General features: G+C 56.3%; 1 protein-coding gene across 1 annotated transcript in view; it reads right to left on the minus strand.

The window, feature by feature from the left end:
- Nucleotides 1-16,037, minus strand: part of PLXNA1 (plexin A1) — a 115,912-nt gene extending 99,875 nt beyond the window's left edge. Inside the window, exons 1-2 of the mRNA XM_048315275.1 lie at nt 15,929-16,037; nt 922-2,268 (exon numbers count right to left, since the gene is read on the minus strand). Coding sequence (XP_048171232.1) covers nt 922-2,124 — 1,203 coding nt within the window. The 5' untranslated portion in view covers nt 2,125-2,268; nt 15,929-16,037. The remainder of the gene's footprint in view (nt 1-921; nt 2,269-15,928) is intronic.
- Nucleotides 16,038-21,281: the final 5,244 nt, after the last annotated feature.

Raw genomic sequence — 21,281 nt, forward strand, 5'->3', positions numbered from 1 at the left:
TACCTGGGGACTATCCAGCCTATGACCTCTCCATCACAGGGAGTTGTAGCCTCCTGCAACTACTTGTGGTTTATAACATTGCCCAGAAAAGAACACAGTAACAGTTCAATGAGAAAACAAACCAGAGAGCCAAGCAGGGAGGTCCCCTGCCCACCACCACTCAGAGGTCCCACACTGAGCAGGTGAGACTCCAGCAGGGAGCAGATGCACCTGGGTGAGAACCAAGCAGGAAAACACCTCTCTGGGGACAGAGGGGAGTGCTCCCTCACTTGGGAATCACTGCTCTAGGATAGCAGCACTCACCTCCTGCACCTCTGGATGACAGTTTGCCTTGGCCACTCTCAAAAGCCACCTCTGACAGCGCCTTGTGCTCTCCCAGCACCCCATGGAGAGGATGTGGTCCCTCCATGCTGAACATCTGACCAACTTCTGCTGGGACCACCAGCCTCCCCACCTCCCTCCATCAGGTCTGTGCTCCCTGTCCCACACATCCTGCTGCTTGGCCACTGCCAAGTCCCAGGTGACCCAACACTCACAAACCCACATGTGCCATCTGCAAGGGACTCCACAGCAGAGCTGCCCTGAGGCCTGAGCATCCCACCGTCCCAGCCCAACTCACTGACACTACTCAAATCCACAGGGCAGGGATATCAGAAACAGGCCCCTCTGTCAGCATGGGGCCCCTTCTTTGAGGCTCTCCATGGGCACTGCTGCACCCCAAATCCAGAGAGCTGACCCATCACAAAGCTGTGATTTCCTCAAGGAATGCTACGAGGCAAACTGAGCACCCTGCCCCAATGGCACCAGTCCTTCCCACTGGGAAAACACAACTCAGGTCAAAGTACTGGGGAAGGTCCAGCCAGAGACCACCACCGGCAGCCAGAAACAGTCTGGCTTGCGTAAAGACAGGTAAGAACTTACCGAGTTGATGCAGCCCAGCTCCTTATTCAAGAGCCAGGGCAGAGAGAGTTTCCCTTCCCCTCTGTAGCATGACTGGATACGCTCCTTGATTTTATCCTTGATCTTCTTCAACGTGAAGAGGCAGAGCACAGACTCCTTGGGAGGCTTAACCCTATTTTTCTGGCCCTGGGAGAAGATGGTGAAGAGGATATCCTCCTGCTCTGAGATGCCCAGGTACTTGGCCAAAGCCTTGCCAGGCTTGGTCAGGTAGGCGTCCTGGATCAGGCGGTACTCGATGCCGTCCTGCACGCAGCCAATGGGGAATTCCACGTAGGAGTAGAACTTGGGGTCATCCACGCAGAGGCGGACGATCTTGGAGGTGAAAAACTGCTCCCCAGTGGAGTCAGGAGAGGTGAGCTGGGTGTCCAGCTGCAGGGTCAGGTAGTAAACAAACTGCTCGCTGCTGAAGCTGTAGATGTAGTAGATATCAAAGGTGGGGAACTTGGAGAGTGTATCCGAGGGGATTTTGAGCTGCGAGGAGACAAACTCATCCTGGTAGACAAAGCCAAACATCTCTGCGTTCTCCTCATTGGCCATCAGCTTGCGGCTGGAGAGGGTGGGGAAGTACTCGGACTTCCCATCAATGGGCGTCCCAATAAAGAGCTTGTTCTGCCCATTCAGCACCTCGATGATGACACCAGACATGGTGCCCGACTCATTGACACTGGAGAGGTAGTGCTCCTTGCGGTGGTGGGGCTCACCCAGCTTGAAGAGGTCATCCAGCCGCAGGAACTGGCAAATCCCCTGGGAGGCACTGCCGCAGGCAATCAGCCGATTCCCCGAGTAGTCCACCAGCAGCAGTTTGTTCACGTTGTTGGTGGTGACCAGCCCATGTGGGCAGGACTGGACACTGGGCGGAGGGTAACACTTCTCATTGTCCTCCACGGGCCCCGTCACGTGGGTCCGCAGGAGTGTGAGGTTATTGGAGAGCTTGTAGATCCGATTGACAGCCCCCACGTAGACCTCCCCGGTTTTGTTGTGGACCACCAAGTGCGTCAAGCTCCAGTCTGTAACCGGGAAAGTCCTAAAGGGAGATTTGGGGCTGCCTTCCGCCAGCGGTAGCCAGGTGCTCCCCAAGAGCAGCAAGGTCCAAATGTGGATGGACAAGTGGTGCTTGAGCCAAAGGAGCCACATTGCAGTAGCCTCACATCCAGCCAAGGCCATGCCCAAACTCAGCCACAAAATAAATAGAAACAAACCCAAACTAAAGGGATGAGGGAGGGAGGAGGAGCTAACGGGACACAGTCTCCTCTGCTTCCGCTGCGCTCAGCATTCAGGGCATCGTGAGCACGGCCGGTCCAGTCAGCCCTAGAGGTAGAAAGACAAGAAAAGTGGGGTTAGGAGGCTTTCCTGCACAGTCCCAAGCGTGTTCCATCCCACCCAGCAGACTCTGCTGCTTCACATTTTTCTAGCAGGCAGAAGAGACCCTGGCCTGCTGCCCCAATCCCACTCCACAGCGGTGCTGGGAACGGATGCAAAATCCCAGTTAGCAGCACGCACAGCCCAAGCCCCTGCACAGAGGAGGATCTCAAAAGCACCTTTTAAAGGAGCTGAGAGCGAGCCAAGAGCCCCAGCATGTTGCCCCACATCCTGCCACCTGCCTGCCACGAGGGTCACGGGCAGGAAGGGCTGGAGGGAGCAAGCAGGCATGGCAAGGACAAGCCTGTCCTTCTGCCATTTCTGTGCATTAGAAAACACAGAGCCAGACATGAGGCAGTTGGTTTGAGAGGCTCCAGAGGAACAAGGGGGCACACACAGGGGGAATGGAATGCTCTGCCTGCTGCTGTGCCACAGCTGGGGCTCACCAGCATAGAGCAGCAAAGCAGTGGGGAGCCAGCCAAATACCCCCACACCAGTGGGGTATCCCAGCAGCGGGGAGGAGATGGCCACAGGAAAGCAACGCACAGCTCTGCTCTCTGCATCAGTTCAGCAGCCCCTCCGTTATACCCCATCCCTGTCTTCTCCATCCACCCTCCCCACACAGGCACAAGCACCCCTGGACTAGCGTGGGGTTGTGCAAACCCCCCTGCCAGCACACAGCCCATCCACCCCAGCTGGGACACCAGCTCAGCTTCCCAGCCAGTGCAGATAAGCCGCTTCAAAAGGCAGTGGAGGAGGAGGAGAGCCTCTCTCTCCTCCCTCTCCTTATCGTCCATCTCTGACTCAGCCCAGGATAACCTCTGAGAGGATCCCCAGCAGGGAGTGGCACAGGTAGGAAATATGGCCCGCAGTGACTGGCAGCTCGCCAGATCCCAGTCCGGGCAAGGCAGGGTGTCAGAGGGCAGCCAGCTGCCGTATCAGCAGGGCTGTGTGGGGCTGAACGCTGCCCCAGCCACAGCACCCTGCTCCTGGCAGGGCTGTGGGACCCACCAGCTAGGCCACATGCAAACCTTGGGGGGCTGCATCATCACTGAGCCAGCAGTGAGCCATACAGGTACCCCAACATTCCACACGGCATCCTTCACTTCTGCTGCTCCCCTCCCAAGCCACAGAGCCAGACTGGGAGAGGTCTAATGAAAGGGAGAAACTTTTTTCCCCCTTCTCCAACTCCCAAAAAGACCCCCCCTCTCCTTTTGCACAGCAAGCCCAGCCCTAGCCACCCCTGCAGCCCTGCCAGCTCCACTGGGCCCCAGCTACGTTGGGAAAAGCTTCTGCACCACTTCCAAACCCTCTCTGCAGATCTGCCTCTGCCCACATGCTCTGCACCCTGCTCTCTTTGACTTCCCAACACATCCACCTCCAAGGCAACAGTCTCAAGGGATATTTGGACAACAGCATATAAGCAACACTGAGACCAAATCCAGGTGCCATAAAGCTCCATGGGTGTGGAGACAACCAAAGCACCAGCCCTGGAAATCATCCCCATGGTCCCAATCACCCATTCCTAACACCTTTTCAACACTGGGAGCCTCCCAGCAAGGAGTAGGTAGTCACAACACTGTCAGAGCAAGAGCACTCCCAGAAGACACTGACGCTGCCCAGAATCTTCATTTTTCTGAGCTTGTTGGTAAGAGAATAACCACGAGCACCCCGGATCAGAGCTTATTAGCCCCAAACCACACTGATGGGGGACCAAGTGGTGCTGTCAGCACAAACCCACTGGTTAGCCCAGAAAGCCACAGCCCAGCAGCTGCAGACACTGGGGTTTCCTGACAGAAACCAGAGAGTGGTTTCCCACCCCAAGAAACTGGCACAGCTGTCACCAAGCCACTGCTCCCATGCAGCTGAGCCCCTCGGGAACAGCATAGTGGCTGCCTGGCAAGGAGACCAGCACCGACACCAAATTCATGTGTCAGTGACATGCCAAGGAGAGAAGGAATGGGGAAGATGGGGAAGGTGACAGTGGGAGATTGGTGCAGCGTGGGGATGCCAACCAGAGCATCTCCTGCCAGGACGAGAGAGCATGACAGGAAACGTGCTTTCTTGGTGCATTTCTGTGATTCATTGCTTCTATTTCAGGAAGTGGGTGAGAGAACTAGAGGTCGAGCTGCTGCCACAAACCAGGGCTAGAAAGCCCAACAGGAGATTCCCAAATTAACGTAGGGAACTGCAAATCAGAAGTTGGAACAAGAGCAAAGTGAGGCAGAGCTGGGGCGAGCTGAGAGATGACACTCTGCAGAGCTCCTCAGAGACTTCTGCTCCTAAATATACTACAGCAGCAACATCTCGTCCTAGTGACCTGACACCAGTGGTGGTTTCGTCCAGTCCTGCTCAAAACCATCAGCAGCAATTAATAAAAATTAAACAGCACAAATGGCTAGTTTGTCTACTTTCTTCAGGATTCAGTGATACGGGTTCCCGAACTTTGGATTGAACTAAAGCAGGGCTCAAGCCCACCACAGTGCAGGCAGCTCTGCACTGGAATATGGGTGGTGGCACAGCCCCTGCTCCCTGCCCATGAGAGGAGCAGCCAAAGGGCATCTCCCTGCCGTCACACAGCCTCCAAGTCCCATGGAGAGGTCACAGTGCAGCTAAGGCAGGGCAGCTGCTCCACTGGTACATTCTTTAAACCACAGGGCACCCAAACCCCCTGGGGCTGCAGTCAAGTAGCACCTTCCCCTGGGGGGACGCAGTCCAGGGCCACCATACGACTGCCACCACCGAGAAGCAAGACCCGCAGCACAAACACCTCCAGTGCAGTCCAAAGGCACGGAAAACCCCAGGCAGATACCCTGGAGCCGAGCCCTGCCCTGAAACAGGCAGCAATAAAATAATACACCCCAGCCCGGATGCATGTGTGCCAACTGGGGGAGTGGGACTGCAAACACACCCTGCTGTGCTGCTGGGCAGCAAGTGATGCAGTGCAGAGCATCTGCAGCACTGAGCATCCCTAGGGCTCACCCCACTGTGGGGCCACACCACCAGCCAGACAGCACCACAGGCTTGTGTTTTGATTTACACACACACGTATATGTATATATATATACATACATACATCTATTTATAGCAGGAAACCTGCCATCAGAAACAAAGCCAGCACAAGAGCCAAATCTGCCCCAACCCCTTTCATCCCCCACTGGAAAGGACATTTGCTCACGGTTTCACCTCAAATTGGTCACGTTGAGATGGTTGCAGCCGCTGCAAGACTTGGATGGGGGTCACCCACCTCAGCACAGCCAACACTCACACATCCCAGCTTCCAACAAGCCTTTCAGCAACAAGCCATGGACGTGCCCCACAGATGCCACTGCCCCAGTTGCTGGCTGCTGGAGAGGTGGCAAGGGGCAGCAGCACTCATCCCCCGAGGCTGAGAGCTCCCGGATCCTGCAATATGCCCAAAAACCTGTGTTTGGGATGGGAGATCACACTTTGGGAAAACAATCATCACTTTGATAGCACAAAGCAGGAGTACTGGGATGGAAAAACTAACCTTAAAAGGCAAAGACTGGACAGAGCATTAAGGACCAGCTCTCCACTCATCCGAGCAGCAAGTCCAAGAGTCAGCACTAGCCTACAAAGCAGCAGCTCTCATGGGAATACCCACAGACAGGGTTTAAAACATGCAGACAAGCACAGAGGTGCATATCTGGCACTCACAGACCCGCCTGCCATCCCTGCTCTTCCATCGACAGGACCCCAGCAGGTTCACTCCCAGCAAAGCACACCAAGAGCTTCACAGCCTTGCACTTTTGCAAGAGAGGTTGGAGGAGAGAAAGCATGGGATTGAAAACCACCAAGTAACCGACCCACAGAAGGGGAAATGGCATCTAATGGCATTTTTAAACGTTTTTTATTGTTTTTCTCCCCTTTGCAATTTTAGGGGAAATGGCATCTTTACCTGTAATTCCTCCAAGTCACTTGCTGCTCTCAGCAATAAGAAACAGTCGAGAAGGGACCAGCTCTGAGCTGCCAGTAATTAGCAAAGGGGAGAGAGGGGAGATTATCCAGGGAAGAGAAAAGCCTTTGGGCCACAGGAGAGGCAGCCTCACCATAGAGCTGGTGTATTTTTAGGTTCATCTGCCTGGGAAAAGCCTTGCAACAATGAGGAAAGCCTGGTGGTGGTACAAGTCAGAGCTGCACTACATATGCAAGTGCTGTAACACGGCTAAACTTTAACTCTTTCCTTCACTGCATACAGTCATTGAAAACTATTTGACTTCAGTCCCTCCCTAGCCTGTGAGTTAAATCATTAAAAACCTTATCCCTGGCTCAAACCACACCCTGATGAAATCAATGGCATGCTCTGAAGCTGCCCCAGTGCCTCAATCTCCATTACTATCACCCAATCAAGAATATCTTCAGAATCTTCAGTTTCCTCCCAGGCTCCTGACATTCCCCCAAGCAGGGGCTGAGGAGCCCATCCTGCCCTGCCATCCACCCCAGCTTCCATTCCTGCCCTGCAAGGATCTTCTGGGCAAAGAATTCAACCTCTTTTGTCCTGTGAAATGTGACAAGAAGAAGCAGCCATCTACTGCCCAAGGATTCACAAAGCTTGACCCTCAGCAAAAAGGGGCATAAAAGAACAAGCAGTGAGGAAATTAAATAGCATTTCTCAAGTGTGCAATTCCCCCTCTCTGGTCCTCTGCAAGAAGTCAAGTCACACCAAGAACAGCTTGAACTCCAGAACAGCTCTGGAGCCACTACGTGCTCTCACCACCAAGAGACTGCAGGCTGCCCTGCAGAGAGCCCTTCCAAAAAGGGCTCACAAGCATTTCCGATACGGAAACCCAGGCTCCCCGCAACCACAACATCCCAAGGCACAGAGGCACACGAGGACAGTCTCAGCAGGTCCTGCCAGCACTGCTTATCCCTGCCACAGAAACCAGGCATGGACCGAGGCCCTACACATATTTCCCAACTCTGTCCAGCTACGCCAAAGCGAGAGTCTGTGGCTGTCCTTTGCCTTATTCCCACAACTCACCTGGGTATCACAGTCCGTACAGGGACCCTACAAGGGCTACCGAGGGCCCTTCTGTTTGCAGCCCACATGCTGGATCTGGGCTTCCCAGGAGGAGAGTGCACCCCACCTTCCCTTGTGCTTCCTGCAGCCAAGAGAGGAGTACACAGACCTGGACTGACTGACCCCGACCCAAGGCACCAGGACACCAGCCATGGCACTATCATTCCTACTATCAACACCCAGGTCAGCTCAAGGCTTCAAACACCAGACTGATGTGAATTTTGCCACCTCAATCAGCACCAATTAATAACATCTCACCCCAGCTCAAGAGGAAAGAAATACAGACCACATTCCCTGAAGGCCACCATCTCCTTTGGCTTTGGCCCATGCACTCCCAGACTCTGATTCTGACATCTCATCAGTCCACTGCCCCACATAAATATCCCAAAAACCTGCCCTGCAGAGACCAGATCACCCACAAGCAAGGTCTCTCAACAGCAGAGAAGTCCAACAAGAGATCTTTCGGCCATCAGCATCCTTCCCTTGTCTGATCTCATTCCCTGGGGCATAATGCATCACTCCTCACTTCCCAGCCTGCTGCTCCACATCCCTCACTGGGCCAGGGCAGCCACAAACACAAGCCATGATCTTACCCTGCCCAGATCAATTCTGCTCTTCCAGCCCAGCTCTCCAAGCTGCATTTTCACCTCTCTGGCACCAGTGCTTCCCCCAAATCTCAGACGGAATCCGCAGAGCTCCCTCTTTGCAATGGAGCACTGCCACAGGAGGATTCCTGGTTGCTGAACCCCCCTCTACTCCAGCAAAGGGAGGTCATTCTGGGGTTGGTTTAATCCCAGCTAAGCTGAAATTCCCATGCTTCCGCCTGGCCCCTTGCTGACACCAGAACTTGTGCTGTCCCGTGGCGAGCCAAGCACAACTGCCACCACATTAGTTCTGATTGAAACAACCACAAAACTTCTCCAAACGAGCTTTCCCAAGCCATGTGTGCCTTTCCTTCCCCTATCAACCTCCCATCCTTCCCCCTCTGCTGTTTCAGTTATGCTGCCCCAAGAACCCACAGCTGGAAATGGCTCAGGTCCCAGTTTTGCTTCCCCTGTGGAGTTCCCAGCTCAGCACAGCCCCATGTTTTATTTGCCCAAGGTGAAGCTGACCCAGGAGAAGTGAGACACCCAGAGAGATAGCAAAGCCTCACCTGGCAATGGGACAGGCAGAGAGGGGAAGGGGAAGAGCCCAAAAGTCCCCCCACAGCAACACCACCACAGGGGAACCTGTTCTGAGAGTCCGAAAGAGGCTTCATTCACAGCACCACAGGCAAAGAGCATCTGATATTAACAGGCATCTCCGTGGCCATGGAGGTGCCGTGCCCACACTCTGCTTTCCTATGGGCAGCGCCAACACAGCACATCCCATCCCAATTTCCCACAGCAAGGGGGTCTCACCCACCAGACCTGGGCAGAGCACACATCAAAGCATGGGTGCAGCCCAAGAGCTGCTATCTGGCAGGGAGGGCAGAGCAAGGCTGCTTCTTTTCCTGCAGATCCCAGCTGCAGCCCCAAGCCATGTTGGACACAGGCATCAACCTTGCTACTATGGCCTGACACCATACACGAGGGGCTGAGATTCCAACAGGCGTCAGCATAATGGATCGGCTCCTTCAGTGCAAAACCAAGAGGAGGCAGCTGCTCGCCCCTGCTGGAAGGGCTGTCCAAGCATCTCTGCCAAAAACCCACTTTCTGCTAATGAAAGTGGCTGGATGGCAGCTCCAGCAAGTGCCATCACCCCACAGAGGGCCAGGGAGCCATACAAGGCACAGCCAGCAGGCCAAGAGATATCCTGCTCTGCTGGGAGCTGACACACTCCCCTGGCACGGTCGCATCCCTCCCTCCCAGCTCTCTCCCACGCAGGCACGAGGCTATGCAGAGCAGGACCCGTCCTGCATGTGCCAGCAGCCCCATGGGCACCTCGGCCATGCTGATAAGGAATAACAGTGGGAGCCATGGAAGCCGGGGCTGCTGGCAGCGTCATGGGGCTCGGCGGCGGCTCTCCTTCGGAAACGGCGCTGCCTTCCTGCCTTCCTCCTCCCCCATTTCTTCCCGATGACATCAGCCTGAAAAACAGGTTCTTGACTTCAGCAGGGCTCATCGGGCCGATTCTGGTCCTGCCAGAGACGGGAGAGCCCCCCCTTGGCTCTAGAAAGGAAGCAGCCATCCAGGAGCCGGACATGGAGATAAGCAGCAGTGGGCAGGCAGGGACCCTGCCAGCATGCCAACACTTCTAGGAATAAAAACCATGGAGAAGCAGACGGGGGTGGAGGGAATGCAACGCTGGGGAACAGATTTCAATGTTTTACAGAGGCCGTGGCAGCTGTAAGCTGGGGCTCGCGTCCCGGCTCCGACACTGCTCTGCTACAGGGCAGCCAGACCTACCCAGTGCAAAAGTCAAATCCCAGGGCAGACTCCCATCTCACTCCAGCTCCCAGAGCCCAGCAGCAAGCCCTCAGGCTGGCCAAAATGACAAGACAGGACTTAACACCATCCAGCAAAGCCTTCCGAGGGCCACAAAGCTGGACACGGACCAGCAGGGAACACGGTCCTGTGAAATATCCTGCCCACCAGCCAAGCTCCAAGATTATTTTTAAACTCCTCTTAAAATATTTTTGGATTTTCCTCTTCCCCTGTTGAAACTAACAGTCTGCACAGGAAGAGCGAAGCAAACGCCCGTACACAAAGCCTGACCACATGCACAAAGCAAACAACTTACTGCCATTCTAATTACCTGCGATGTTATCGGCAGCTCTGACGGGGTCGGCATTTGCAGAAGGAAATGTGGTTTTCACATCGTGTCACTTGAAACGAGTGCGACCATCCTTCCTCCCCCCACCCCCCAGCAGCACCCACTCATGCCAACACCATGGTAAAGTGGGGGGACAGCCCTTGCATGTGGGGCTACATCACACGGGAAATTTCTCCCCCTAATACAGGAATCTGCCTCTTCTCTTGCCAAGAATTTGCTTCTGCAAGAGAGCCTGAATATTTTGACACACAAACAGTTGTTTAACTAAGCACATAAAGCAAAAGGACTCACAGGGCTACTACAATGACACCAAGACTTGCCTGGATGGAGGTAGCATCAGATGTGGATCCACAAAGGATTGGGCCCCCAGCACTGATGTTGCCCCAGAGGTGCTCAGAGCATCCAAGCTTCCCAACAATTTTGGGAAACCAGCCCTGCTCCCAACCCCTCACATGCCAGACTGCATCTCTGCTCCTCCAAACTCCCAAGAAAACATGAAGAATCACTCAACATTTATCAGTTCAAAACACACATGCAATTAGCAGGAATTTTTTTTCCTCCCTCCAGTATAATTATATATGTTTTAATGCAATTACCACCCCTATATTTTGTACATTAAACAGTAGGCAACCCAAGGAAGAGAGAGGCTTTTATTTTTCTTGGCTTTGCCTTTCTGAAAATACTACGTTGCAAAATAACTCCGGAAGAAAGGCTTATCTTTACCAGAAAAAGAGGGAGAGAAGATGAAAAATGGGAAGAGGGAAGGAGAAATCTCCCAAAGAGAAAACAGGGATTGCAGTGTCCCTCCACACTGCCCTCACCCTCTGGTCATTACACGTACCTACACCTGGAAACCGTCCCTGACACCACGGACAGGACTTGGAAACAGCCTCAGCCCCTGTTCTCCATCGCCAACAGCAAGGAAAACTGCATCAGGCAAATGGTCGTTATGAAGCCGGGGTCATTAGCCGGATTAAAGCTCCCGAGCTCTGGCCAGCAGCACGGAGAGCAAAGTGCAGCTAAACTGCCCAAATTGGATTACCAGCGCTCCCGGGTCTCTGTGCCAAGTTGGCTGGCAGATTGCGGGATGCTCGGGACGGGGAGGTGGGCAGCGAGCCCCAGGGCCGATCTGCAGGCTGCCAGTGAGGAGGAGGAGAGAGGAGGAAGAGATGGTCCCTGCATAGCATATCTCCCAGAGCCAAGCAGCCTAGCCCTGGCACCCCTGGCATGTTTTCACCTCAGGCACTTTCTCTAGCAAAATCCCTCACAATCTCAGCTCAAGGAGCAAAGAGGATATCACTCCCTGGCTCGCACCAGGCCCTGAGTTGATCCCAGCAATACAAAAATCTCTGTGCTTCAGGCAGCTCACAAGGGTCTCTGCCCCGGGGCACAGACCAGCACACAGCAGCCCACAGGGCAGGGGTGGATTTGGTCCTCATTACACCAAGACACCATAGGGACAGAGGAGTCACCCAAAATAGTCCATCTGGCACCATCCAAGGCGACTTCAGAGCAGAAAGAAGCAAAAGTACTTGCGGAGTGTGAGCCTGACAATCTGGATGTGGAGTTTTCTTCCAAACTCAAACATCTCGGCACACCAGCAACAAAGAGGAGGTGTGCCAAGCCTAAAGGGAAAATAAACTTTGAAATGTTTTTCATTCAGGTTTTTAAATGGTGGTTTCCACACAGAACAAGGGCTGGAGGCAGCCGCAGAGTGCTCAGGAAGGCAAGGCAAACAAGGACACCTTCCTGTGCCTGGCCACGCTCTGACAAACCCAAGAGAAGGTGTGTGTTTGGCTATACCACAGGCCGAGTGCAGGGCAGAAGAGCCAGGACTGCCCATGTCTGGCACTGAAACCATCAAAACTTATTTACTGGCTGGAGCTTTTCTCCTCCATGATGCACAAGAGGTTTGCTCAAATGTGACTTCCAAGCATAGCAGGAAGACCATATTGGGGTATCTACATGGCTTCCATGCTGCACCCTGGGGAAGACTAAGAGGGCATGGATGAGGCTGTGGATCAGGGACGGTGTCAGAGCACACGTGTTCTCACCAAGTACCACATATCTGGAGTGGGATGTTCCCCACAGCACCACACGGGACACTTCCCAGGCTACAGCCAGAGAAGAAGCTGGTTGTCTCCAGTTTAAAGCCAAACCAGCCACCTCACCACTGGATGGTGGCAAACACTTGCCCCTTCTCATTTTGCATGAAGCCATGGCACGCAGCACCTTGATGGGAAAAGGGGCCCCAATCCAAACTCAGGAAAGGTAAGGAGTCATGGTCCGTGCTGAACCAAGCTCCACATCACGCGTAATTCCCGGCCTTTGGGCCTTCCTCTACATACAAGATACCTCACCAAGCCATTCCCTGGTCAAACCCTGGCCAGGAACTCTCTACTCACTAGTTTCTTCCATATAGCACACAACTACTTAAGAACATAACTTGAAGGAGACATTTACAGATCAGAGACAACAACAACCCAGGTTCTCAATACATACATTCCACCAGCTCAGATCAATGAAAAATCCAAGCTTGCAGGCAGTGAGGACAGCATCTGGGCATTGGGGTGACCCACGCCCACCCTCCCATTGCTGCACAGAGACATGGCAGCACCTCTGCTATGCTGGCTCTTTCAAGGCTCCCCTTCCATTGAGCCAGAGGTGCCAAAAACCGTGACTGACTTCTCACTGAAGACCAAGGCACCAAAACACCCTACACAGAAAGGCAATTACAACAAAGCCCAGTGGGACTTAGCAGAAGCCCGATACAGGTAATGCTCCCCCGGTTTGCAGGGAGCCGGTGTCACCAGCACGGCAGCACCAGTCTCCGCTCCTCGGAAATTCCCAGCTCAGGGCCGGGTCCGGCTCTCGGAGGCAGCGAGCGCTGCAGCCAGGAGCAAGGCAGGCAGCAACAAAGGCCCTGACCCACACTCAGCCTAGAGAATAAACACATCCGAGCTCCCTTCATTTAAGTCCGATCCCAGGGCCAGATCCTTCGCTTTGTTCAGCACAAGTCAAACGCAGCGAACCCACGGAAATAACCAGCCTGGCGTGACACTCACACGCAGGGAGCAGGGCAGGGGCCAGCCCCGGCTGCCGCCGCCATGGAGGAGGGGAGGCAGCCCTGCCAGCACGCAGCAGCGCCGCTTTATTACCCTCTTCCATTTCGGCTGCGCAAAGCCCCGGTGAAACAGCACTCCCCGGGAGCCGCCGGCATGGCCCTCGGCCCCGTCTCCAGCGGAGTTCGGAGGAGTTTGTTTACCTCCCGCAGGGCACTGCCTCGCTCGGGGAAAGGGCTTTGTGTGACGGAGCACAAGGACTCCGCTCCGCAGCTCCGTGCGCAACCCGAGCCTGCACGAAGGCGGATGCCTGCGCTCTGCTCCAAATCCGATGCTTCTACTAAAAAAAATAAGCCAAGAGGGGAAAAGTCTCCCCGACGCCGCTATCACCATGCTAACAAAAGCAACGTCGCCAAAACTTTAATCTTCAGGGTAGCAGCTGCAGAAAAAGCCCAGCCACCCAACGGAGCAGGAGCCAGCCAGCCCCCGGCGCTGCCTCCCCGCAGCCCCTCGGGAGCAGCGAGCGCATCCAGGCTCGCCTCTCTCGGAGGAGCGGCACCGGCAGCCAAAGCCGCAAGCGGATGGGGAGCACCAGATCACACGTATGATCGGGTATTTTGAATCCAAACTTCCTTACCAGCCTTCCTTACGGCCCCGTGTCGCCACGCCGCTGCCGGCACCGGCATCCACCGGCACCAGCGGATCACTCGGCGGCGAGCGGGAAGAAGAAAAAAAACCCTTTCCTCCTTGCAGCCACTTAAGAAATTATCCATGCATCCTCCCAGAGGCATCTGCCCCACTGCTTTTCCTTGGCTTCTCCACCTTTCCGCCCTGTTCGGTCACCAGTGTCTTGAGAGAGAGACATCGAGTCACTCATTTTACCCACTGAGTATATACAAAAGACCCTGGGATTGTTCAGGAAGCAATTAGCCGCTGTTCAGAGGAAAATGGTGTTTTCAAATGGATAACCTTTGATGTAGTCAATACCCTCGGCTCCTCTTTTTTTTCTCCTTTTTTTTTACTTCTTGAAGCCGCACACGAAAGAAAAGAAAAAATAAAAAATGAAAAAAAAGAAATCCAGCAAAAGGCTGGTAATTCCCCCCGACACAGCTCTCGCTCAGCAAAAAGGGATTTTCTCGGAAGCTGGAGGAAAAGCAGCTTCGGGAGGCGGCTCATCTGCCCAACTTTTCTCCCCTCCGTGTCCCGGAGCATACGAGAAGGATCATGAATATTCATCCCCCCCGTTAGCAGGTTCTGCTTTTGTTTTGCCCTCCCCAAGCAGGAGCCAGGGGGGAGCTAACAAGTGAGGTTAATGCCTGTCTTTTCTCTCCCATCCGTCTCCTCTTTAACCAGTGACCTTCATGTTAAGCCCTGTTTACACACCAGTCCCCCTCCCCTGGCTCCCCCTACCCCGGCGCTCGGCCAGAGGCAGAAGGAAGAATTTTCCCGCAAGGAAGACAAGGGAGGAGAAGGGATTGCGGGATTTCGGGATTTATTTCAGCATGCCACAGAGATTTTGCAAATCCCTCCCCGATCGCACGCCGAAGCTGCCGTGTGTGTTCGCTGGGCAGGAATGTGAAGGGGCTGAGGGGCACCGAGCGCGCAGCCGGCTTTATTCGCCACCTTCCACGTTCATATCGGCGGCGGGAGGCGCGCACCGGCGCAGCCCCGCACACAGGTACCGCAGCCTCCCACGCCTCGCTCGGAGGTGCCCAGCGCTGCACTGCCAAACTACAGCGCGATCACAATAGTCGCGATCATAACGAGGGCGACGGCAGCCATCCCACCCTGTCCCATCCCACCCTATCCCATCCCATCCCGCAGGGCACCCTCGGCACCTCCCCGCCGGCAGCTGGGGAACGGGGAACGCGGAGGGAACGGCGGCGCTGTGGGCTTCGGGACGAGCCCAGCCCGGATGCCGCTCACCGCGCCCCGGCGGGATGCGGAGATGTAAAGCAGCGAGAACGCGTGAATGGATATGGGATAGCACAATGCGGGGATGGCAGCGGGGATACGGGGCAGCGCGGACACAGGGATGACAGCGAGGATGTGGGGCAGCACAATGCGGGGATGGCAGCGAAGATGCAGGGCAGGGCGGATGCGTGATCCAAGGCGGCGAGCACGGGAAAGGCTGAGCCCCGTTCACGTCCCCAGCAGTGCCGGACCCGGGTGGGCGGCGGGGCTGGGGCAGCGAACGCCGCCGAGAGCCGGAGCGGGCGGGTGCAGCGGGGAGGGAGGGAAGGAAGGAGGGAGGCGGCCAAGCCCAGCCGCTACACCGGACAGGGAGGCACCGCTGGCATCGGCTCTCCGCGGGAGCGCCCCGGCCCGAGCAGCTCCAAGCGGGGAGGCGGCCCTCAGCCCGTCCAGCCCGCACCTGCCCGGTCCCGGGCACACCCCGCAACGAGACCCGTGCGGGGCTTGCGGTGGATAAAGAAAGAGGCTCGGTCCCGGCGCGGTTTTGTCCCCCCGCGGGAGGCGGCTCCCGGAGCCGCCGGGCGCAATGCGGGCTGGTCCCGGCGGCAGCAGCGCGGCGCCGGCCCTGCCCGGCCCAGCCCTGCCCGGCCGCCGCGGCCCCTCCGCGCCCCCCGACGGGGCCGCCGTGCCCTGCCCGGGCCAGCCCCGCGCCGTCGCCGCGGTGGCAATAAAGCCAAATATTTTAGGAGGGCAATAAAGCCAAATCCGCGTTATTTTTAACGAACCGACCGATCGGGCACGCCGCGCCGCGCCCGAAAGTTGCAACCGGGTTACTCACGGCTCCGGTCCCCGCTCGCCTCCGCCGTGCCAGCCATAATTGCATTCCACACCAAGCCGCCCGCCGGGCCGCCGCCGCCGCCTTCTCCGCCGCCACCGCCTCCTTCTCCTCCGTCCCTTCCTCCTCCTCCTCCTCCTCCGCGCCCGCCTCCCCCCGCCGCCGCCGCCGCCGCCGCCGCCCGGGGCTCCGCGCCCGCCTCGCTCGCGCCGCCGCCGCCGCCGCCGCTGCCCCGCATGAATGGGACGGGGCGCGGGGCCCCGACGGAACGCCGCCCGCCGCGCGCACGCGCGCACGCCCCGCACCGGCGGCGCGAGGGAAAGGAGGGGAGGGGAGGCGGGGGCGCGCCCGCGCGCGTGCGGCCTCCAGGGGGCGCCCAAGGTGGGGAAAGGGGGCGGGGAGAGCAGCGGGGAGGCCCCGCCCCCCGCCGCCCTTAAAGGGGCGACGCCGCCAGGGAGCGACCGAGGGGCTCCCGCACGGCGCTCACCGAGCGGAGGCGACCGCGAGGGGCGTCGGGGCGAGGAGGGGCCCGCACCCACCTGGGCGTCCTCGCCCGCCGCACCCCTGCACGCCACGGCGAGACTTCGTTCCCCGGGGGCGTCCATTCAGCATCTTCCCCCTGGCACCGCATCCGCTCCGCCTAAAATTGCAAAGGGGAGAAAAACAATAAAAAACGCTTAAAAATATTAATTACAGGCTAGAAGTGGTCGTTTGTCTTTTTTAAGCACACTCAGTATTATCCACTCTTGTAACCTTCCCCTACTTTTCCCTCTCACCGTGCCAGCCACAGAGTCCCTTCCCGGAGACAGTAGTGCCACCGCGGCACCCTGCCTCTCCCCTGGCCTGTGTCTGGGTAGGCCCTAAGGAAATGCTCCATCATCTCCCCGTCAGGGAGGGACCTTTGTAAAAATCAGCAGGAATAAATACAGTGCCTCTCATCGGGACATCCACAGATTGCAGAAGAGACCTTTGGGATGGAAACGACAAGGAGTGGTTCTATCCAGACCTCCCCATTAGGAGAAGGAGCTCTAAGTGGTTCTGGTCCACCGGGACCCCACCGTGTGCTGCCACACGGGGGCAATCGGTGCCAGGTGGTTTGCTCAGCCAGGTTCGCCTGGGCGCAGCCAGCCAGACCTTTAGCCCCACCAGCTCTCAACACTTTGTCCTTTAGACAGGGACACACCGTGGGAGTCTGGGAGTTGCCCCATCTGTGAAGGGAGGTGTGCGGTCACCTTGTGCAGGCACACATGTAGGCCTCCTGTGCAAGATCCCAGCAGGTGTGTGTGTCTACAAACACACAGGAGCTCCTTGCCCTGTCTGACAGGAGGAACTGAATCCCAAGGCTGTGGAGAGCAGCACAGGACACTTTGGGAGGGGACATGGAAGGAGAGCATGAGGCACAGGCGAGTCTCAAGTACCAAAACAGAGAAAAAAATGGACCTTCAGAGGCTCCAGTGTGAGTAGGGAGGAAAATGGAGGAGGAAAAGGGTGATTCGGTTGAGTTCAAGAGCAGAGCTTCACTCCCCTCAGCACCCTCAGCATCTCAGTGCTCACACCTCACTCAGAGCCCACCTGAGAGCAGAGATGATGTCCCTGCAACTTGGACAGCAAGGTTTTCTTCTCATTTATCTCCCCATCCAGACCTCACCAACCTCCATTTCCAGGAGCTGACAACAGGCCTGTTCCCCCAGGGCACAGCATCAGGGCCTGCCATTCTCCCACCTCTTGTTTGTGCAGGGACACACATGGGGCCAGACTTAAAAGCTTTCAGGACAGAGAAGACATCAAGCTCTGCCGGCAGGGAAGTGGCTGGGATTTGGATCGCTTCCCCCAGACTGAAAGAAACACTTCTCCTTTTCTTTATTTCCCTTCCTCCAAGAGACTAAATTTAGTGAATTCCTTTCACATTAAAAACTTGTCAGGTATTCACATCCAAAGAGGCTGCTGCTCCTGTCTCTCACGGGAGTTACCGAGACAGCGAAACCTCTTAAACGAATAAAAAAGAAGGGAGAGATATTCAGGCAATCTCCCACCGCTGCTTTTAAATCCACTCTCTCCCAGGGCTGGTGCCCGGGCACCTTGGTCCCATGGCTGCCATCTCCTGCCGCAGAGGCAAAAAGAGAGGGATGAATTCTCCCTCCCCAGAGCAGGACTGAGTGACGCAGCAGCAGCGACCCCTGGGCCGGTGCTACCATTCCCGTGTGCCTCTGGGATAGGAAACTGGAGCGATTTATTTTTGCTGGAAGATGGATTTGTCCACATACATCCAGTGACAAGGGGAACCAAGGTGGTGGAGCTGAGAAAAGAACGGGCACCTGGCTGAGAGTGCACTGCCAGCCCCCTCCAGATTCACCAAGGAGGGTCCAGCCCTGAGAGAAGACAGAAAGAAAATCCAAGAACCCCCCCATGCCAGGGCCCAGCACAGGGTCGGGAGGGAGCTGGCAGGGGAGATCCCGGGTTTGTATTGGGTGGGAAACAGCCTCAGGCTCCCAGCGACCCGCAGAGCTCCCGTGGCTGCTCCGATGGCTCATTCCACACCACGCCCAGCGGGCACTGGGACACGCTTGTCACTCACATGGCTTTCCCCCACGTCTGGGCACCTCACCCCCGCAGAGAGACCCTCGTTATCTCAGGAAGCTTGGCCTTTTATCCTGCCTCCCATGGGGCTTCGACAGCTCGGTTCTTCCCCAGCCTCCCTGCGCATCCTCACGCCCTCCCCGCCAGCCCCCGCGGGCTGACAGCCTGCCCGTGCCCCGAGGACAGCGGCTTGAGTGGCACCTCAAAAGCACTCCCGAGCTCCGCAGGGTGCTGGGAGGAAGGGCTGGAGGCAGAGGATGGCTCCGGAGGCAGCTGGAGCCAAATCCCAGCACTGAGGGGAGAGAGGTTCGCCCGGCTCCTTCTCATGGCGCTAAGCGCTGACTCGGCGCTTCTTACCCAACTCCGACCAAAATTACACTGGGAGACAAACTGTTCCTGGGGTGCTGGGGCACCTTGCCTGTGTTACCAGAGAGACTGAGGGGCATCCTGTCCTCTAAAAGCAGCCTGATAACTACTTTGTCAAAACCAGAAGCTAACTGGGAAAGGATTAGGTCACTGCAGAGAGCCCGAAGAGGTGGGGAGGCTCTTCTGCTCTGCTCTCCCAGTCTGAGCGGTGAGGGACCAAAAACAATCAGAAAAATTCACGGTTTTTCAACTCTTTGCAACTTTTGGTTGCTAAAAAACTCTGCTAAAAGGTAGAGTTCTGCACAGTGCAGGAGTCAAGTCCCGTCACCTCCCTTGGTTATCACCCACAGGTGGAAAAATTTTCAGAAAATTAACCCCCCAGAACCTGGAACCTCACTTTAAACCCCCTGCACTGAACACACAGGGATGAGAGAAACCCAGTAGCCTCAGCCCAAAGGTTTTTAGGCTGTGAAATTTGACTGGCCCAGAAAACAGCCTGGAATCCAAATACAGGCTTTGGGGACCCTCACAGCCAAACTCTGCAGCTCTGCTCTGCCCAGACAGTCCCAGGATATCCCCCTGACAGGCATGGGCAGCAGGAGGGATCCTCTCTGCCCAGATGGCAGCAATGGGGTTTTTTCCCTCCTCCCATCCTCATAGACATCTTTGCTAATCCAGCCTCAGGAGCAGAAAGGCTGAGCAGCCGGGCTGGGGAGCAGCACTGGGTCTGACCAGAGGGTTTGTCAAAGTTTTCCAGGAGGCATCAGCAGCTCTTTAAGCTTCTTGACAGCCAGGATAACAAACTGTGTCTGCAGAGCTCTGGGGATCCAGGGTGGAATTAAAATGGGTAATGAATAGAGCCATTTTTCAGGGGATCGCAGCTGCAGAGGCACGAAGGGCAGCAGCAAAATGTGCTGGAGAGGCACACGGGGAAGGGACACAGGGTGGCACAGGGGCTGTCATCCGGGTGGCAGCCTTCCTTCACTCCCAGTTCTGTCCAGAAAGAAAGGCACTTTGCTGTCTACCAGGACAGCTTTTACCCTCTGCCTGCTGCTACCGGCCCACTCTGGATCACCAGTGTCCACAAAGGGGCAAGCAGCCCCTTCCTCCACCCCACCATGCTCATATTCCTGGGAATTTTCTGGCAGAGGCCTCGCTGGGCTGACAGCACCACTGCACATTTCAGTAAGAAGAGGATCTTCTTGAAGGGGATCAGGAGAGAGACAAGTCTGGGGACACCCTCATTTCCTCAGCCTGTCACACTGGCAGTGATGCACACCTTGATTTGGGAGGAGGTTTGATGGGATGGGTGCTGGGAGCTGTGGGTGTGGGAGATGCTCTGGGGGACCCTGCCAGGGCAGTGACAGGAGATTGGTCTGGACATCAGTGCCAGCACATGGGAGCCAGGGAAGGACACACAGCCACAATGGGGGAGGACAAACACCCGGTGGCACGGCTCGCTCTGCTCTTCTCAAAGCTGATCCCCAGCTCCCAAATGACCCACCCGCCCCATGACTGTGTATCCACCAGCCGGCAAATCATGCATGCACCAGTCCATTCCCGGAGGGCAGGGAGGTCCTGCAGAGATCCCCTCTGGCCATACCTGCTCCGGCTGAGCTCCTTCCCAGCTCTTTCATCCCTTAGCCCTGTGACTCATGACGGTGCTTAATTAGCAGGATGCCTGATGCAGACACCTGTCAACTCCTCCGAGACAACCAGCATTTCACGTTAGCTGCCCCGGGGCTGTTCGGCAGGAACAGCTCGCTCTCCGTATTGATATTCCTTCATCTCAGCCTATTTTCCAAGCCGTCAAGCTGCCATCTCAACCCTCTCAGGCCCGGCAGTGCTGGGGAAAGCAGCCTCGTGGCCGTCAGCTCCTAGACTTTGATCCCACCTTTGCAGCCACTCAGGAGTGCTGGAACCACTTTGTGCTTCCCCTGGCAGCCCGACGTCCCTGCACAGGGTGCCCCTAGCACAGACTTGGAGCCAGGGCAATGTTGAAGGTAGGAAAAAAGTTACTGCCTGGTTTCTCAGGTCCACAAAGTCTCCAAGATGCACCACGACGGACGTGGCATCACTGCCACACAGTGCAGGGACACCCATCCCACTGGGAGACATGGGAACAGCCAGAAGAGACACAGGGTAACTTTGTGTTCTTTGGAGCACTCCTCCACCTCTGCTCTGCCACTGTAATGTTGTTTATTCCTACCTGCTCCATTTCCTCCCTTGCCAGGGTCAGCTGAGGACCATTTTCACAGAGCAGATTCCTCCTGCCCCACTCTTAGGATCATGTGTCACTGTCCACTTCCCAAAGGCTTTCTGGCCCCCACCAGTGCCAGGAGCAGCGATTCAGTGCTGAGCATGGGTAGGGACAAGGGGAGGCTGCAGTGGCCTAAGAGCATCCCCCCTGCAC

This window comes from Corvus hawaiiensis, chromosome 11, assembly GCF_020740725.1.
Source record: "Corvus hawaiiensis isolate bCorHaw1 chromosome 11, bCorHaw1.pri.cur, whole genome shotgun sequence".
Lineage (NCBI taxonomy): Eukaryota > Metazoa > Chordata > Aves > Passeriformes > Corvidae > Corvus > Corvus hawaiiensis.